The sequence below is a fragment of the Suncus etruscus genome, chromosome 10 (genome assembly GCF_024139225.1).
Source record: "Suncus etruscus isolate mSunEtr1 chromosome 10, mSunEtr1.pri.cur, whole genome shotgun sequence".
NCBI lineage: Eukaryota > Metazoa > Chordata > Mammalia > Eulipotyphla > Soricidae > Suncus > Suncus etruscus.
In genome coordinates this window covers 94,437,915-94,459,137 of record NC_064857.1, presented here as the reverse complement: position 1 = coordinate 94,459,137, position 21,223 = coordinate 94,437,915, and the positions used below count along the sequence as shown (strand labels likewise).

General features: G+C 35.7%; 1 protein-coding gene across 1 annotated transcript in view; it reads left to right on the top strand.

Moving 5' to 3' along the window:
• ATP8B4 (ATPase phospholipid transporting 8B4 (putative)) overlaps window positions 1-21,223 on the top strand; it is a 188,588-nt gene that overhangs the window by 42,157 nt on the left and 125,208 nt on the right. Inside the window, exons 6-8 of the mRNA XM_049781708.1 lie at window positions 6,209-6,279; window positions 8,868-8,950; window positions 19,852-20,010. Coding sequence (XP_049637665.1) covers window positions 6,209-6,279; window positions 8,868-8,950; window positions 19,852-20,010 — 313 coding nt within the window. The remainder of the gene's footprint in view (window positions 1-6,208; window positions 6,280-8,867; window positions 8,951-19,851; window positions 20,011-21,223) is intronic.

The following is a 21,223-nucleotide window of genomic DNA, read 5'->3' as shown; positions in this document are numbered from 1 at the left end:
TATCATCTATCTATCTACTGAGAGAAGCAAATTGCCTGTCCTAGAGATAAGGGTGTGTGTGTGTGTGTGTGTGTGTGTGTGTATGTGTGTATATGTGTGTGTGTATGTGTGTTAAGGAAATGGTAGGCATCAGTAGCAGAAAGCATTCACTGGTAAAAGATGGTGTGCTTTGTATGACTGTAGCCAAACAATGAACAATTTTGTAACCAAGGTGCTTAAAAAAAGCAATAGAAAAAGAATTTTCTTCTGTTAAGAATTTGACAGTACCAATGTCCTATGCAGAATGCAAACCAAAGAACAATTTCACACACACATACATTTTATGTGTATATATATATAATATATGTATATTATATATATATCTCAGATTAGGAAGATGAGTGCTTCCTTGACTAAGTAGGATTGTTGCCTTGCCAAAAAAAAAAAAAGAATCAAAGTTTTTATTGACACAATGCAAGGGAAAAACAGATAACATAATTTTCTTGAATGGCAAAAATTAAGATGTTAAAATCTTTTGTACAAAATCATGTGCTCAATAAATTTGAACAGGCTAGATTTGCCAAAAAAATCAAAGGGTTCAGTTACTTAAAATAATTATACTAAGTATAATTCATATTTAATGAAAGCTGATAAAAATGACCTGTCAGGCCCGGAGAGATAGCACAGCAGCGTTTGCCTTGCAAGCAGCCAATCCAGGACCTAAGGTGGTTGGTTCAAATCCCGGTGTCCCATATGGTCCCCCGTGCCTGCCAGGAGCTATTTCTGAGCAGACAGCCAGGAGTAACCCCTGAGCATCACCGGGTGTGGCCCAAAAAATAAAAAACAAAAAGCAAACAAACAAACAAAAAATGACCTGTCAGCAATTTTAACTTTAAATTGTTGTTGTCTTTTATTAGTCAAGTATTTATTCTAATAAAAAGGTTTTGTGCTGAGTGCAACTTTACATATCATGCTGTATTGTTTGCTTAAGACATATTCCCAAAGGAAAAAAGTCTTAAAAGAGCAACTCAGTTGAGATTTCTTAACATTCACAGTTATAAAAATCCTCTTGCCCTGCTGTATAATCCTTGTATCAGATTTTCAGAAGAGTTTCTACTATGGATACTCATTGGGCAGGCATTTATAAAAGAGTTATTACTTTAAATAAATGTTTATTTTACAACTCCAATTCTTTGTAAAGTAGTTGAGCACCAAAAATAAGAAAAAACCAAAAGTTCCAACAAATCATTTCAAAAAACTCATAACCCACACATACCCTATGACTCTAGACTCATACACAGTATTTGTTGGATTATTTTTTATCATCAATTTACTTTACATTAGATTTTTAAATAATTTTTATTGTTACCAATAAGAATTACAAATCTTTCACATTATATTTAAGGTACATAGTGACAGTGAATTAGGGCCATTCCTACCACCAGTGTTATCTTCCCTCCACCCCTGTTCCCAGAATGCATCCCACACCTCCCCACTTCGCCCCTGAACTGCTAGTGTAACAGATCCTCTTTGTGTATAGCTTGTTGTAGATTGGGGTCTTGATTCTGTTGTTGTTGACTTTGGGTTTGGTGTTTAGGTCTGATCATTTTTAATTTCCACTTAATGTTCAAGCGACTGTTTATTTTTAATTCACTCTCCCCCCCACTTTATGAGACAGAACAAGATGATTTAAGTTCTGTAGTTCTGTTGAAAAAAAAAAACAATAACAAAAAGAAGTCTGGGGAAGCCCATCTAAAAGCTATATTAAAAGAAGGGAGAGGGAGGGGAAAAAAGCAGTGGCAAAAAGCACAATAGTAACAAGAAAAGAACAACAAAACAACAATAATAAGAAAGTAAAAAGAAAAAAGGGAGGGCCAGTGTGGCAAGGTTTTTTTTTTTTTTGAAACTTTTTTATTTATTTAAACATCTTGATTACATATATGATTGTGATTAGGTTTCAGTCATGTAAAGAATACCCCGTCACCAGTGCAACATTCCCACCACCACCAATGTCCCAAATCTTTTTTTTTTTTTTTGTATAGGCACAGTAAGTATTGGGGATATTAGGAAGGAAATTCCTTTGGCCTAAGAGATAAAAGTTTCTCCACTCCTGAAGCATACTGTCATGGAACCAGCTACAGGCTCCAAACATGCTCATTATCAAACCCTAAGGTCTTTTTTATGGTGCCAAGAAATGTTCTGCTCAGTGTGGCAGACAAAATCAGTCCACTGTAGCTAGAGATCTTGGTATTTGCACAGGTTATAGGACAAAGTCTAGGATAGGATATTTCTTTATGTTTCTAGAAGTTCTGCTCCATCATGGTTGTTTTAGTTAGCCTTCTATAATTAGTGATCTTACTTTACATTAGATTTATTGCAAATTAACTTGTGAAGTTTATATTTCAACTCATTAAAAGTTAGGAATAATTTACCAGTGTGTGTTATATCCTGCAGGAAAGATTGAGGCAGGTATAAATGTGAGAAGACTGGGTGAAGAATAGAGTAAGAATTGAAGAATGAAACCCTTGATTAGGTTACTTTTTTTGTAACTAGCCATGATATTATTAATTAACCTTTCTTTCTTTTAGTACTAGCACTTTATCTACTTATCCTTGGTTTCTGGATGTTAAATGAGGATGCTAGACCACCATAAGATTCTCCTGGCTCTGGCAGCCTTGGGGGATAATATGGGATGCCGGGGATTAAACCCGGGTCTGCTGTGTGCAGGGCAAACACCCTACCCACTGTTCTATTGATCCACCCCTCACCATAAGATCTTAAATATTCCTTTCAGACATAATCTGCTTTGATTTTCTGAGCTGAGACCAGACTGCAAAGTTCTTTTAAAACCTATATATAGAGAGAGGTTGTGTTTTTTGGTGGGGGGTTAGAAGGGACATACCAACTGTGCTCAGGTTAAATATTGGGTCAATGGATAGAGATAATCTTTGGCAATGCTCAGGGACCATATGTGGTGGTGGGGAATCTTACCAAGTTCATCTCTGTGCAAGGTCACTGTTTTAAGCCTCGTACTATCTCTCCATTCTACAAAATCCTGTGTTGGCAAGCTCTTTGATCCTCAGACTTAAAATAAAAGACCACACCTATAACAAAGATTATATATGTGATAATTATCTGTCTCCTTCAATTATTTTTCTGTCAGTTTAATTTTGGGGTAAGAGAGGGCACCTGCCAAAATACAAACCTCTTCATTGTCTCCTGATTAGGTTAATTTTTCCAAAGCCAGCTACTTTGTCTATGGGTAAATAAATTTTTATAGGTTAAAACATTGATTTTTATGGATTGTAATAACTTGCAGTATTCATATATCTTCTTGCTCCCTGTCTCAGCTGAGCCTCTTAGGAGCAAAACTCACAAATCTCTCAGAGTCCCACTTATAAGAGTTATTGCAAGAAGCAAATCTTGGAAGTCTGATCATGAAGAACAAGACAGTAATAGTGTCCACTCCTATTGATTGACTCTTTTTCCATGTCCCACACACTATGAGCTCTTTATATCACTGATAATCTCAGTTGAGCCTCATATTACCTCAGAAAGGGCAGGTCCTATGCTAGCAATCTTGTTCACAATTCATAGATGAGTAATTAGATAGTCAGTACTATTCAACACCTTGCTAACAGGAGAGCCAGGAGTTAAACCAAGATTGTGTCTCTAAAACTTTGCCTATCCTAACTACTTCTATACACTGCTTTGGCTCCTTTGTCAGTAGAATTATTGGCCTAATTGTCCTGAGCCTGAACTTCCAGAGTTAGGCACTTCTTACTTGAATGCAGGAAATGAAGTGAGCAGAAACTATTGTACCACAACCTACAGTTGCCCAAATCGAGAATTTCTAGCTTGATTGATGTTAGCATGTTAGTAAGTTTTAAGTAAGGGAAATAAAATAACCTGACATTGAAATGTATTATGTTAATTGTTTTATTTCTCAAAAAGAAACCCACTACCTATAAAAAATTCTGAAACACTTGAGAGCTGAATTTCCAGAGTTCCTAGTTTTACCTTCAGACCAGAAAATAAGGCACAGTGTAATTCAGTGAACACAATGAGACTGACTTGCATTGAAAGAATTGAGTCTGTTGTTAGATAAACACCAGAGAATTTTTTTTTTTTTTTTTTTTTTTTGGTTTTCGGGCCACACCTGGTGACGCTCAGGGGCTCAGGGGTTACCCCTGGATCCGTGCTCAGAAATCACACCTGGCATAGGGGACCATATGGGATGCTGGGGGATCGAACTGTGGTCCATCCTATGTCAGTGTATGCAAGGCAAATGCCCTACCACTTGAGCCACCACTCTGGCCCCGAGATCTCTTGATGTTGCCAGAACTTGAGTTCAGATCCATTCATACCTACATTTTCCCTTGACAGCAGTGACCTTGCTTTGTCTGATTAGGTGGCAGAAGGGGTCCTTATTGGGCATGAGTATATTTATGTGTTAAATAAATTAAAAAATAAATTTAGTTTTTAGCTACTTGTGTTACTCTAGTTCCTTCACAAAAAATGATATTATACCATTTATATTCATAAAAGAATTTTTTGTTTTAAAACCAATGTATATTTTGTTGAAGAAATTTAAAACATCATTTTCAGAAACAAAGTACTTAAAATTTTTGTACAACAGAAATATAATATTGTAGATTATATAGAAGTTCAAGAACTCCATAAGAGAGCATAGTTTTCTATATATTGTCTTCTTTTTTATTTATTTATTTATTTATTTATTTATTTATTTATTTATTTATTTATTTATTTTGGTTTTTGGGCCACACCTGGTGGTGCTCAGGGGTCACTCCTGGCTGTCTGCTCAGAAATAGCTCCTGGCAGGCATGGGGGACCATATGGGACACCGGGATTCGAACCAACCACCTTTGGTCCTGAATCGGCTGCTTGCAAGGCAAACGCCGCTGTGCTATCTCTCCGGGCCCTATATGTTGTCTTCTTATTGATTCTACAAACTTATCTTTTCATCAAGTGGAGATGATAATCTAATAATCTTTTCACTATTATGCCTTGACTATTTAATAAAGGAAGCCAGTTTAATAAATAAAGACAAGCCAAAGTAAAGCAAAAATGATCTTTTTACATAGCAGTTTTCCAGTGATTTTGGAGTCAACCAGAGAAAACGTTTTTTAGGGACCAGATATAAGATTCCTGAGTTCTCCTATTAGAAGAGATGATGCTCTTAAAGTTTATGGACTTTCCATGAGTGATTTTAGCTCTTAGTATTTGGGGGGGGAGACAGATTTCTTCCTCCTCCTCCTACTCCACTCCTTTTCCTTGTTCTATTTTTGAGCCACCCGATAGTACTCAGAATTTATTCTTGGCTTTGAGATTAGTAATCTTTTATTATTATTGCCAGAGATTAAAATTGGGTTAGACACATACAAGGCAAATAACTTACCCTCCATAATATCCCTTCAGACTTTTTATTCATATCCACTCATCTGTCTTTGGACATTCAGGGTATTTCCTAAATATATAATCTTTGTATTTTACTAAGCATTGCAATAAACATTAACTTTTTGAATTAATGCTTTTGTCTTATAGGCCTCTTTAACTCATCTAGAACTAAAAAAAATCTTGCTAATACAAATCCAGTTATTCTTTTAGGACTTGTTACAGAGTTAAAAATTTCTTTTTGGGGGTCTGGAGAGATAGCACAGCGGCGTTTGCCTCGCAAGCAGCCGATCCAGGACCAAAGGTGGTTGGTTCGAATCCTGGTGTCCCATATGGTCCCCCGTGCCTGCCAGGAGCTATTTCTGAGCAGACAGCCAGGAGTAACCCCTGAGCACCGCGGGGTGTGGCCCAAAAACAAAGCAAAAAAAATTCTTTTTGGGTTTGTCTGATTATAATTTATACAAAATTAAATGTTTATGTACTTGAGTTGGTGGGCAATTCTAAAATCACTTTTATTTCTAAGGGACTCTTAGCTGATAAAGAACAGAGAGGAATGGGTGGAGAGGTTGCACAGAAGTTATGGCTGTTTGCTTAAACTCCCTTGGCCCTGGCACTCCATACACACATAGGGTTTACATCTAAACACAGAGCAAGATCTGTAATAGCTCCTGAGTATCTCTGGGCATGACCCAACCACCGTACCCACCCCCCCACCCCCCACTCCCCGCAAAGAAAAAACAGAAGCATGGTGATACAACATGACTTTTTTCAACCCAACTTCTATAAATATTCATTCTCATATTTTTTTTAATAGGCTGATCTGCTTCTCCTGTCAAGTAGTGAGCCTCATGGCCTATGTTATATTGAAACTTCTGAGCTCGATGGGTAAGTGATTGTGTTTGAAATAATTAATTGAATTAAATTTATTCAGAGTAAGAGCCTCATAAAGAGGACTTAACTTAAACCTTAGAACTTAGACTTAAGGGGCTGGAGCCGTGGCTCAGAGATAGGGTGTTTGCCTCGCATGCACTAGCCTAGGACAGACTGCAGTTCTATCCCCCCAGGTCCTATATGCTCCCCCAAGCTAGGAGCGACTTCTGAGTGTATAGTCAGGAGTAACCCCTGTGCATAACGAGGTGTGGCCCAAAATCCCCCCAAAACAAACAAACAAACAAACATCTTTACCCTAAAAACAACATAAATGAAAATAAGGAACAAAATTAACTATTATTATGTAACAAAATGATTAAGTAATCTACCAGGGAATAATTTGAGTGATTCTTTAGGGAAAAAGAGAAATGTCCATAAAAGGTCACCGAGGAAAGAAGCACTGAAATTCTTCAGAAGGCAATTTATGGAATAAAGACAGAGGAAGATGTAGAGTAGAAAGAAGTGAAATATGATAGTTTTTAGATTTATGTCATAGAATTTATAAAGCATATAGCAGTTCTGTTTTAGGAGCTCTATCTGTATATTATAAAATTATTTATTGAATGTCAGAAATGTAGTATTGAGATATTGATGCTTTATGTGTCAAGATATTGATGCAGATAAAAAAGGTACTTGTTGTATATTCAGCTGACCCAGTTAGATCCTCAACACTGCATATGCTCCCTAGAAAACTTCAAGCAGTGAATCCTGAGCACAGATTCAGGAGTAGTGACTGAACACCACTAGATGTGGCCTCAAAATACCCAGGTCTTTATTGAATACTTATACATTAATAACACTAAGTACATTTCAATGTATTTTATCATTTATTCCTGATGAGAGTATTATAGAAGGGTTATTGTACAGATAAGGAAATCAAGACTTTAGAGGCTAAGTAATTTGTTCCTGAATTCTGACCAGTGAAACCAGGATTCAAACCTGTCAATCTGACAAGAGGATTAATCACTGTCTCTCAAATCACTATCATTTAAGTTACTCACACAGGAGTTGACCTGTATAATTCCTCCCCGAGTTTGGTTAGAACTGAAATAGTGCTGGAAAGTTGTAGGCCTAATTGAATTTATTAAAAAATTCAAATTAATCATTTAATACCTTATTTAAAAAATCTAAAAAATAATAAAATAAACTTAATTTAAATTCAAGGAGGAAGATGATTTAGTTAAGAGCAGAAGTCATTGAGTTCGAAAATAGTAAAACATTAAAGAGAAATTTATAATATGAATATTTGATACTTTGAATATTAATAAAAACTGATGAAAGTTATGTTGGATAGAGGAAAGCAGGTAGGGCACTTGTCTTGCACACAGTGGAGCCAGGTTTAATCCCAAGCACAGCATATGGTCCCTCAAAGCACTGCCAGGAATGATCCTTGAACAAAGAGCAAACAGTGCACAGCCAGATGTGGTCCCCAAACAAAACAAAACAAAATGACAAAAGTTAAGAAGACCAATAAAAAATAATTCTTAAAATCAGGAGTGAATCTGGATTTTTCACTCAAAAACTGGTGTCATCAGAAAGGAAAATAAACTCTGCATAAAACTCTCTACATAAGCTTAATAAATTAGATGAAATGGAACACTTTGTTCATAAAAATCACAAGCCATCCAATATAAAATGTATTGATTGAATAGCCCTATCACTAATTAGAAATTATATTCAAATAAAGAGCTGTACAAATTTTGGAGTAAAACTGGAGAAACTATTTGGGAAATATTGAGTGACATTATTTCATCAACATCTGTGGCCAGATTCTACTACTAAATTTTTCATAATAGATAGAACTTCAAGCTATAAATAAGATCTGAAGGTTACAGTGAGGAGAATTAAGTTGAACTCTGAGGTAAATGGGTTTGTGAGCTCTTAATCACAAGACATGAGTGATGGTCTTTAGAGCTTCATTTCTGATGATTAATTTCATGAATGCCTGAGAGCATCTCTCTAATGTGTGTGTATTTCTGTCTGGAAGAAGATGACCAGTTTACTGTCATTGAGTTCTTTGCTGGTTGTGTGATTCTCAATTTATGGGATACTTTGCTTGGTATCCCATAGAAAAGAAGACTGGGTTTTTTTTCCATTTAAATTTCAGCTACTGTGAAATTAGCCATGACCATCTTTTGCAAGAAAAACTCCTCTCTGATAATAGACTCTAGAGTAGAGTGATATTGGCCTCCTTTATTTGGCAATTTTATTCCTATTCCTATTGTGTACTCTAACTCATACATGATGTCTGAGTAAATTCTAGTGAAATCATATTTATTATTGTCCTCTGTTCTTTTAAAGAGCAAAACAGATTACTGTGTTATTGCACAGATGTGCCATGGGTAGAATGCCAACTTTTAGGAGTCTGGCAAAGCCCTTCTATTTTCCCAAGACAGTGTGAGAGGTGTGAATGACATTCAAAGCAGGGAGTTTCTTAAAGATCTTAGGTTGAATTCAACATGTGCTCCACCCTGATTACTTTGTTCAAAATACTGTTAGGCTGTTACATACAAAAATTTATGTCGTGTTAATTGATTTTACAGGGAAACTAATCTTAAAGTCCGCCATGCACTATCAGTTACCTCAGAACTTGGAGCAGATATTGGTAAACTAGCAAAGTTTGATGGTAAGTGTTAAAAACAGACAGACAAAAATATCTCAAAACCAAAGAGCAATGTTTTATCTGAAATGATCTGAAATTCAGTTTGTGTTTCTCTTTATTTGATGAAAGAACATAAAATTCTCCAGGCATCAAAGCTTGAATTCTCTTCTCATGCCAAAATGTAAAAATGTTTGACCACAGAGACGGTTTTATCAGTGCACTGTTTGTTTCATCTTGATTCTTCTTCTCTAGGTCCTGTTCATTTTAGTCCTGTAATATACACTTTTTTTCTTTATCTGACCTTAGCTTCCCTAGAGCCATGTGCAGACTTGCTGAGGATGAATACAGACCACAACTGTACTTCTAGTTCTAGGTCTAGCAACCGTTCATACTTGGGTGTCACAAAAAAACCAAATGCCACATTGTAAATGTTGTGAAAACAATAATTCTACCTCCTATGTTTCTATATGTTTCATAATGTATAATGACTAAAAGACAATAGTTATTTAGGAAGAGTATTCCAGTTTACAAACAGATCTTTATAGAAAAATATTCATCTAGTTTGAAATTTAAGTCAAGGTTATAGCCAGGAAACTTGGAAAGTCTCAAGAAATATTTTGATTAGATTAAAGCAAATTACACACTTAATACTGGTTTTTTTTCCAATGAAATTTACTGTTATGTGAATCCAAGAAAATAAACATATATTCCTGAATCAAAATACTTCCTTAAAATACCTCATGGAATATTTATGGAGCCCCAAAAGAACAACTTCAATGTAATTTATCATTACTCATTTTTTTTTTCCTGGCAGAATGATCAATCTTTTCTCAAAAATATGTATGAGAAGGCAAAAATGAATGATTTAAGTTTCTTCTATGTCAAAAGGCAGAAAACAATGATTATAATTACCCAGTTTATTTTTGCTATACTTTAATCACCAAGATGGATATTTGTAAAGATAATCTACATTATGTGGCAGGTGTGTCATAGACAACTTCAAACTGCGGTGGTGTAAATAGGAATAGTCTCCTTATTGCCCTGGTTACTTTCTGATGCTGGTTGGAAAGCATTCTCCACCGTGTAGTCATAGTTTCTACACCCATGATCTTTAAGATCATATCTCAGTAAGGGTGAGAAGAATGACACCTGGATTTATTTCTCTCACATTTCACTGACCAACATGAGTCATCTGGGCTGACTGATCTGTGAGTGGGACAAGGTACACGCACAAATATCACTTGAGTATTAATGGTCTCTACCTCATTCTCCAAAAAGTCTGATTGCAGTTAAGTATCAGAACAATATGTAAAATGACAGACTGAATTAAGTGGATTTATGACATGAAGCTACAGAAAAGTGAGCAAGTATCCTTGTATTCACAATTCTTCTACCCTGATTGACTTTTTCTTCACCCCAAAATACTTGATCACTGTCAGGTATATGGCATCATTTACTAATTTCTAAATATTGAGTGACATGATTTCATCACTGTCTGTGAATGGACTATACTACTACTATTTTAATAAAATAAAATTTTAAGTTATATGATCTGAAGGTCATAACAAGGAGAGTAAAGTTGAATTTATTTATTGTTCATCTGTACCTGAAACCATGTCAACTACACTGCAGGCTTTGTTTTGCTCACTGATATATGTATGCAAGCCAAGCTCTCTAGATCAATGCCCTACAGATAGTGATGCTTAATAAATACTTGCTGAATAGTTGATTGTGCTGAAGAGTGCAGTCAGAACTGTACCAGTAGGAAGCACATGAAAGTACAAAGGCAGGAAAAGAGTTTGGGTATGGAATCTAAGATGATGGGGGAGAGCAAAAAAACTTCCTAATGGGGCTTATAAGACAAGCAAGAGTGATGGGCTCTTTTCCATTGGAGGTCAGGTGATCGGGAGAGGGATCAACTAGTTGATGATTTATTTTAGCTTCTTTTTTCTAAACATTAACCCAGAAATCCTGAATTCGTCCAATGTGGTTGGTATGGAAACAGGAAAATAGTTTCTTATTCAAAACAATTCCTTCATTACAGACAGGTATCTTGAAAGTTTAAAGGATTTAAATATAGTTTTCAACAATACTTCCTAAAGAAGTCAAAGCAATTACTGAAAGTTTTCACTAATGTGTAGAGTATAAATTACTAGCTAAATAAGCCAATGAGATGGAAAATAAATGATGAAACAAACTTGATTTGATGAAACCTTTGGTGGTTACCAGCAAGGTGGGTGGGAGAAGTGAATAAGTAGTCCTTTTGTGACAGGATAGGATTGGAGCCTTGGTGATGAATCTTTTGTTTTGTTTTGTTTTGTTTATGGGGCACACCCAGCAGTGCCCAGAGGTTACTTCTGGCTCTGCACCCAGAAATCGGTCCAGTCAGGCTCAGGGGATCATATGGCATGCCAGAAATTGAACCTGGGTAGGTTGGCTGCATGCAAGGCAAACACCCTACTGTTGTGCTATCTCTCCAGCCCCTTTGGTGATGAGTCTTACACACATTAAGAGGTCTTTGGGGCCTGAGCTATAGCACAGCAGTAGTGCATTTGTCTTTCACATGGCTGACCCAGAATAGATGCATGTTTGATCCTGGCATCCCATGTCACCCCCCCCCCCAGGAGTGATTTCTGAGCACAGGAGCACCGCTGGGTGTGGCCCCAAAAAACCAAAACAAAACGAAACAAAAAGAGGTCTTGCCATACTCCTAAGAATTTTATAATACTGTAAATAAAATCAACCATAAAATCAAAAAAGCAATAAAAGGAAAATATTTTATAAAATATTTTCTTTTGGTCCACACTCAATGATGCTCAGGGTTTACTCCTGGCTATGCGCTTAGAAATCACTCCCGGTTTGGGGGACCATATGGGATGCTGGAGATTAAACCAAGGTTCGTCCTGGGCAGCCGTGTGCAAGGTAAATGCTCTACTGCTGTTCTATTGCTCTGGCACCTATAAAATATATTTTAAGTACATTTATAATTTTTAATGATTATTAAGTGAGACCTGAATTTGCTTCTCATAGTATAGGTGACTCATCAAATGTGCAATGAGTAATTGTCTAAATAAAGGAAAGTCAGATCTCTCATTTCTATCATTTATGCTTAACTATAGTCCTTTCTCAGAGAACATGTAGTGCTAAATTCATGAAGCTAGTACACTTCTGGGTTAAGAACAAAGTTTCCACTAAATTTATTCTTTCATTCTTAAATCTTGGATTGAGTTTTAATCTATTTTAAAGCTTTAGGCAATATGGTGTTTTATGGGTTTAGTTTTATTAAAATATAATTTCCAGTTTCCAAGAAAGCATCTGATGAATGAATAGAGGGATTAAGGATAAATAAATTAAACAAAATACACAAATTAGATTTCCCTTATGAGCAGCCAAATTTAAAGACCAAGAGGGTGACATAAAATGTGGCCTCGTAGTGTTTGAAAGAATTGGGACAAACTCTTAGTTCTTCCCACTATCATTCTTGCTTTCCTATAGCTTTCAACTTCTCCATTATCCTTGCAGGTTCTGTTTTTTTTTTGTCCTAATTTCTTATCTATCTGGTATCTATGACACACACACTCTACACATACTATATATTATGTATTATATTCTATATAATATATGCTATAAAAACTTCACCTTCTCATTAGTCCCCTCTTTCCTTCCTTTCTCTTTTGTATCTCCCATTTTTACTCTTTCTGTCTTCTACTTTTTATGCTAAATTATTTATTCATTTTCTACCTAAATTATTTTTGCTATTGTTTTTCTGGGGGAGCACACCCAGTGGTGCTCAGGGTTATTCTTGGCTCTGCTCCCAGAAATTAGTCCTGTCTGGCTCCAAGGAGCACATGGGATGCCAATGATTGAACCCAGATTGGCTGCATGCAAGACAAATGTTCTACCTGTTGTATTTTTTTTTCTGGCTCCTCTCTTTGTGATTGTTCTCTCTCATTTGTTTCACTTGTGTTTCATATAAACAAATTATCTTGTGTGTCACTATTTCTAAAGCAGCTTGCTTAAGTCTATGATTAAGTACCTCATAAAGATAAGATACAGTATAAAGTATGTTGAATAATAAAATTTTTCTACATGTCTTCTAAAAATCTTTACATTATTTTATTCTCTCATTTCTTCCCTACATCTTTTTTTTTTCACCATGTCCAATTACCTTTGTCGTAATGTGAATATTATTGAATTTCAGGTTTTCCAATGGTGACTAGAGAATAAAAAAGACTTGGAACTCTGGGAATTAAAACCAAATTAGTTTTACTTTTGTTTAAATCAAGAGTGTCCATCAACATTGTTTACAGGGCAGGAAATTCTAGTCAGGTTCTGGTAGAAGACACGGACGTGACAAGTATATGCCTCCATGATCTGTTTGTGTGAAGTCTATCATTTAGCTTGTAACTTTTTGGTTTCTAGTTACTCTGTAGTTTTTTTTTCCCAAGACTTGCAAAAAACAACTTGCATAGCACAAAACTATAGTTTACTTATCATGTATCATAAGTTTACACCTTACAGAAAGCTGAAGATCTAAGTTTTCCTTTCCTGTCCCTTGATAGAAGAGATAATAGATGTAGATAGTAGAGATGACTGTACCAGAGACTCCAAAACTTGCAGAGGACACAGGGTAAAATTTGAGACTGGTAAGGCTTTAGAATGTCTTCTGTTTCTTTTACTTTGCTCTGAAATCCAAAGACAGCATCTTGCTGGTGACCTTTTTGGACGTAGCATAGATCTCTTTCATTCCTTGCCACCTGTTCATTTACATGACAAATGTGTACTTAATACAATGCCACAGAACGTGCTTAGCCTGGGGAAAGAGCATTTAATAAGTTAGACATACTCTTGCTTTCAAAGAGCTTATAGCCCAGGGGAGAAGACAGATTTGAACATGTGCTTATGCCAAAGAGAATAAAGATCCTAAAGTTCTCAGGCTCTAAACACTATGTTAACATCTGAACACATACTATATTCTGGGCACCATGCAAAGCACTTTATTTTATTAAGTTCCTTACCCCTAGGAAAAGGCAATTATTATTACCCCTATTTGTGCATAAGGAATTGGAGAGGCATATGAATTAAACAATTGTTATTAATCAAAAGTGAAGAAATCCTAATATGATTGTTGGCAAAAACCTATCATATGAAAGGACTTGAGAAACTCTCTAAAGGACTGGTAGATAGGGTAGATATAGGCTTGGATTTTTGAGGAATTATTATGACATCTTGAATCCTGATTATGGTAAAAAAGAAAATCTAAGAATACTCTAAATATACAGTTGAAAATTAATGATTTGAAATCAAGTCCATCTAGGCCTCAGATTACAACATAATCTTTTATAAAAGTATCAATGTTCTTAGTGGTCTAGAATTCAGATTCCCTAACAAGAGTTTATAGAAGAGCTGACCAAACATAGAACATGATACATGCAAGACAGAGTTAGGTTTGGTAGGCAAATCCAGTTATTTAAAAAGTTCTTAGATAAATATTTTTATGCATTTTAAACATTAGTAAAACTTGAGATGTTGTCTGTTGAATTTTATGAGAAGATATATGACTTTGATTTAATTTTATAATGACTTTAAAACATTGGTTTTTTTATGTTCAAGTCTTAGGGGAATTGAAAATTTTTATAAATAGATAACTGGAAACTGTTGTTCATTATACATTTGCAGATGAACATTCTTATTCCTTGGGGGAAGACCTGGGTGTAAATTGTCCAAATGTGTTTAAGAAACCTTTGCATATTGTTACTGACTGGCCTGAGATCTGTGTTTTGCAACTATGACAAGTTTACATATTTTGTATGATTGTTAATATTGAGTTCTCAACCAGGGAAAGGTTGACTCTTTATTTTAGGAATCTTTGTGTATTTTTGTGGTCCTTTCTAAAGCATAGCATGTGTGTAATTAAAAAAACAGAAAAACAGCATTTTTTTTGGTTAAAAAAATAGCAAAAAGATTTTGTTAGCATCTCATATGCACTTTTTTTTTTTTTACTTACCAGATAGGCTTCAAGCCCATCTGGGAAGAAGCAGAACCTAATAGCATAATTGATGTAATTCCATGAGACAAAGACCGTCAGTGTTGATATGTTCATAATAATGGTAATGATAAATGACTGAGGCTTTGGGTTGAGAAGTAGTAAGCAAAAATGAACATGAAAAAGAGGAGAAGGCAAAGTTCCTAATAAAACTTTTTATTTCCAATTATCAGGACAATGGCATAGTTTGTCTTCTAAATTTTTTTTGTTTTTGTTTTTTGTTTTTTGGGTCACACCCGGTGGTGCTCAGGGGTTACTCCTGGCTTTGCACTCAAAAGTCGCTCCTGGCATGCTCGGGGGACCATATGGGATGCCAAGATTCGAACCACTGTCTGTTGGAATCAGCTGTGTGCAAGGCAAACACCTTACCACTGAGCTATCTCTCTGGCCCCTGTCTTCTAAATTCTAAGAAATTCCTTGACTGAGAAATGCTTGTAAATAATGATATCTTATTTTATACAATATGTGTCTTATGGTAGATTTATAACACAGATAATCAAGAACATTACTGCTAATAATAATATAAAAAGACATTAAATAAACTTTGGAGGGATTAGAGTTCCATTTTCATGATAAACTCTGGATGTCCCCTTTGAGATAAAATGCAGCTTGAGAAGGCTTTGTTTACCTTTTTTGGTGGGATGGGGAAGCTTAGGTCATATCAGGTGGATGGTGCTTAGGCTACTCCATGCTCTGTGGTTGGATTTGCTCTTGACAGACTCAGGTTATAATACAGTATTGAGCTGGGGCTGGAGTAATGGCACAAACAGTAGGGCATCTGCCTTGCACATGCTAACCTAGGATGAACCACGGTTTGATCTCCTGGTATCCCATATGGTCCCCTAAGCCAGGAGCTATTTCTGAGCGCATAGCAAGGAATAACTCCTGAGCATCACTGGGTGTGGCCCAAAAAACCAAACACAAAATACAGTATTGGGGATCCAACTAGAGTTTATGATGTAAATATCTGAACACTCTTCCATCCCTATTATATCTATCGTCCTTTGAGAAGGTTTGGTAGGCTTAAAATTATCTAACAATTCTGCTCAGAAAACTACAGAAAGAAGTCTTGTATGTTTTATTCAGGAGAAATCTAGAGAATTTCTATGTGATCATGAACTAGATAAATTACTATATAATAGCTCTTCTCTTCAGAGCAGCAAACAAATATCATTAATTTCCCCCCAACTACAATTAATTTGATTGCATTTGTACTTCATTTTGACACCACTTTTTCAAGTTTTATTGCCCATTAAAATAGCTTTGTGCTTGAAACATTTTTTAGTGCATAACTGTGAGAATCTATACTAAAATCTTCCTCATTCATTGTTATATGAACACTACATTTTTTACAAAGTACAATTAGCAACAGGAAGAATGATCCTAAGCATTTACCCTAATCTTTATTATGCTTTATTAGTGGAATATATTTTGATTGTTTTGACTGTATTTTAAGTGCCCAGCTTCTTGTTTTAGTGCTTTTATTATTATTAATTATTATTATTATTTTTGTTTTGTTATGTTTTTTCAGGCCACACCTGTTTGATGCTCAGGGGTTACTCCTGGCTAAGTGCTCAGAAATTGCCCCTGGCTTTGGGGGACACCATGTGGGACGCTAGGGGATCGAACTGCGGTCCTTCCTTGGCTACCACTTGCAAGGCAGACACCTTACCTCTAGCGCCACCTTGCTGGCCCCATTTTATTTTATTTTTTAAATAAATCTTTATTTAAGTACCATGATTATAAGCATGTTTGTAGTTTGGTTTCAGTCATAAACAGAATACTCTCCTTTGAGTGCTTTTAGACTTTTTTGTATCTCTAGAGAATCAGGCCATCCTAAACATCTCCCTCTTCCTTTACATAGTGATCAGATATTTTAGTATTCCAATACCCTTTGTTTTTATTACTACTACACAAATACAAAATACTTCTTACTTCAACATAGATCTGCTCTGATACTCCATTTGACTTCCTAAACTTTCTCTGAAAAATACCCTGAAAATTTCCCATATTTCCAATAAACATTTAATAAGGTAATATGGGAAGTTATGAGGACATAAAAGTGAATACAGGAAGTGAATTCCTTACTTCAAAGAATTTGTTTTCTTATTTGTAAAGGAGCATAAAAGACATGGGGAGGCTTGTGTTTTGTGTACACAGAGGGGAAGTTGAGTTCTTTTGAAGATGAAAAACTGTACTTTGGCTTTGTTCCTACCATTTTGTTTTGACTGAGCCTCGTGTTTAGTACTAAAATCACTGGGATCTCTAACAAAAGTTGAATTGGAGTTGACCTCTGAAAACTGAGGCAGCACCCTTTGGCCATTTCTGTCTACATCTACACCCTTGGTATCAGGCCAGAAGTTCATGAGCCTTCGTGCCAGGGAGGACCAGTGTCAATATATTCAAGGCTGTATTTGCTTCCATGTCAGTCATTGCTTGTGACAATAAAAAACGATCAAATTAGTCTGTTTTATTTTAAATATTTCTATTGGCAGAGACTATATACCTTGTTGTTTTTGTCCAGAGCACTTTTTTTTATTCTAAAGTGGCTATGTCTGAAGTCTGAGAAATTGAGTTTTAAGTCAAAAAACTAGAAACGTTAAGGGTTGCTGTCAACACTTTGTCAACTTTTATCTTATGTAGGATTTGTTGGTGGTACCAAATCCAAGGTTCTTAGATATTCCGGAATGAAAACTATTAGTTAAGAAAAAGAGCTGTTAAATTCTTAGAAGTTAAAAAATGTCTCCTATTCCACAACATAATTACTAAACAACATGGGTCAGTTAAAACCAATTTTAATTTACTTTTCAGTACCAGTGATAGGGAGCATCCCAAAATTTAGTACTTTCTTTTAGATAAAAAAAATGATTCCATACAGGTTATTTAGCTTCATGCAAATGTTTTGCTAGCATTTTTTTTTAGCACTGGGTATCTGGGGTAGCCCGATTTCAGGTGGTTAATTTGTAATCCTGAGGAAAAGAAGGCAAAAGTCAAAACAATAGTTCTTGAGGGCCGTGAGGCCTTCATTTGTTCTGGGAAATTTTAGGTTTTTGCCTTTTCAAGAAAGGTTTGTCATTAATTTGATTGGTCAGTAGTGAGCAGCTAGTGAAAACTGAATCTAACCTTTATCTAAGAGTTTTGAAAGGAATACATTCACATGTTAGAGGAAGATGTCCCTAAATTTATACTATGTGCATGGTGAGTGGGATAGTAGTAGAAAACAGAGTTTTTCTTACTTGTTAGTTTTCTTTTTCCTTTTGATGAAACTAGACTTCTCCCTTTAATTTTTGGGGGCAATTTTTTATGTGCTACTCTATCCCTTTAGCTTCTGGGTTAAATATTTATGTATATATAAATGGTTTTTGGTTATATCTGGTGGTGTTCAGGGGTTACTCCTAGCTCTGCACTCAGGAATCACTCCTGACAGTGCTCCGGGAACCATATGGGATGTGAAGGATTAAACTGCATGGAAGGCAAGAGTCTTACCCACTGTACTATCACTCTGGTCCTTAAATAAAGATATTTTTATTGTTTAGAGAGAGAAATTTGTAGGCATTGATGTCATTCTTGACTCCTACTTTCAACCTACCAACAACTCCTTGTTTATTTATTTATTTTATTGGTTTTGGTTTTTGGGTCACACCCGACAGCACTCAGGCCTTACTACTGGCTCTACCTTCAGAAATTGCTCCTGGCAGGCTCAGGGGACCACATGGGATGCCGGGATTCGAACCACCATCCTTTTGCATGTCAGGCAAACACCCTACCTTCTTGCTATCTCTCCAGCCCCAACTCCTTGTTTATTTAGTTTTTCTTTTTCCCTTTCCCTCTGTATTATAAGTCTTCATACTCATTTTTTGGGAAATTTTAACCCCAACTGTTTGAACACAATGTTTTTTAATCTAATAGTTACATTTTGTGACAGAATCCATAAAAGGTTATTTCTGGTTTCTTTCTCTATCAAGAGAATCACCACCCTAAAAGTGTATTTTCTTTTGAATTAATGGAACAAATTGATTCATTGTTTGGAATGGCATGCCCTTAATTTGGAATGGGCTTGGAATTAAAAAAAAATACAAAAAACTAGAAACATCTTCTAGCCGGTTCGAGGCAAGTTATCTGGTAGCTTTGAGAGTCCCCAGAACTCTGAAACTAATCAAGATAAGAAGACTGAAACAGCTGAAAGGAATCACACGCATTCTCAGACACACGTGACAAACAAGGGCCAGGTTTCTTGAGGGTGGGGTATGGTAGGACCCCTGAAATTCTGATTATAAGTCCCAGAAGACCTGATTCATTGTGGTTATGAAACTAGAAGCCTGCTATCTTGTCTTGTGTGAAAGTTCACTTTAAAAGTAAAAGGAAATGGGATGAGAAAAGCTGTTAGGAAAGTCTTTGCTTTATTTTCAAAAACCATTTGTCATACACTAGAAGTACAGATGAAAGCTGCTTTAGGACAAAACATCCCATGGCTCTTACGACTAGTATGATTTATAGTTATTTATTTATGAACTCCTATTTAGGTATCATAATTTACAAAAAGATTAATAATCACTTTGGGCTGTCAATATTCCAGTTCCAAGCCTGCCATCAGTGTCAATGTCACTCCATACTGTCTCATTTTTCTTCCATCCTGCCTCCTTAACAACTAATTTGAGATTGTTATTATTACTTGAACAGCACAAAAGGGAATGTTTTAAAGTGTTTGATACATTTCCATCTTGCAATTCCCATCTGATTTTTCTTAGCATTAATTTGCAGATGGAATAAAGACAATGAGAAATATGTAGAATTTTAAAAATGGATGATAACAGTACTGTGGACTTGTCAGGAGAATTCGAGGTCATAAAGAGGTTTATTTTTTTTTCTTATCTTACAGGAATTGTCATCTGTGAGGCACCTAACAACAAATTAGATAAATTCACAGGAGTCCTCTCTTGGAAGGACAGCAAGCACTCTCTCAACAACGAAAAGATAATCCTGAGAGGCTGTATCCTGAGAAATACCAGCTGGTGTTTTGGACTGGTTATTTTTGCAGGTATAAAAGATGGCTATTTCTATAATATATATCATCCTCATAGTTTATAGGTTTTGGGATCACATGAGCACAGAACTTTGATTTTAGAGAAGTTGCTGTCCTAATATTGGCAGAGTGCAGAGTACCAGCGGAACACACCTCTGCCCTGAAAGTAGTTTCTGTGGTCCCATTGTGTCAGAAAGTAACTAATGCTATTAACATCCTTATGATTATTTGGATCTTAATTATGCAGTAGGAACTATTACATTCAATTTCTACTTCTTTAACTCCATCTAATATTCCCAACATTCTATATAATAGTCAGCCTTAAAGTGTTTGGTGGGGAGAAGAATGTGAAAAATAACTCTCTTGCTGCTATTGGTAATTTAGATTGCTATGACAACCCTGGGGAAAAGTCTTCTTGTAAAGCCTGCCCTCAGATCTTTTCCAATTATTTGTCAATATGAGATCTAGGACGGGAATGCCTAAAATCACTGGAAAGGGAAGGAAGATGCATCTTACTCTTCCTGATGACCATTGGGGTGTATTTTTTCTTCCTCTATTTTATCACTATAGGCCCAAGGGTGTAGGTAGAGTCTCCTGCTAAGGAAACTTAGAGTAGCACCATTTTGTAAAACTACTCAAATTTAACTCAGACTTTAATAGCAGGCTTGATTTCTGAAAATCCTGTTTATTATGACACCAAATTAAGATGTGCTTTGGGCCTGTTGATTTTATGTATAATCAAAACTAGTATGCCTTTTGTAACTGTTTTTTTTTAGAGCAACAACAAAATGTTCGGTAAAGATAGAAAAGTGTTCCAAACCTAGAAATGTTCTTTAGTTCTGCCTAAATAATCTCAGCTGTGGGTATTAGCAAGGCTTTTGCTATTTGGTACACTGCCATGATAAAGACTTTGGGAATCCTTAGAATTGAGGCCATATATGTGCTTCTCTGGGGGTGAAATCTGGATTTATAACTCTTTCATTTGATGCTTTTATCTTTTCACTACAAAAATAATTATTATCACATACTGCCTAATTTGTATATTCTTGCATTCACATAAAAAAGCTAGGCTAATATATATATACCTTACTTTATCTTCCTTCTTAATAAAGTTCTAGAAGGTCACCTGATATACAGTAGACTCCTAGTTTGCATTTTTTCATAGTAGAAACAAGGGTGCTTGATCCTAGGAATGGCAGCAACCCAAAAGTTTGTTTGCATTTGTATG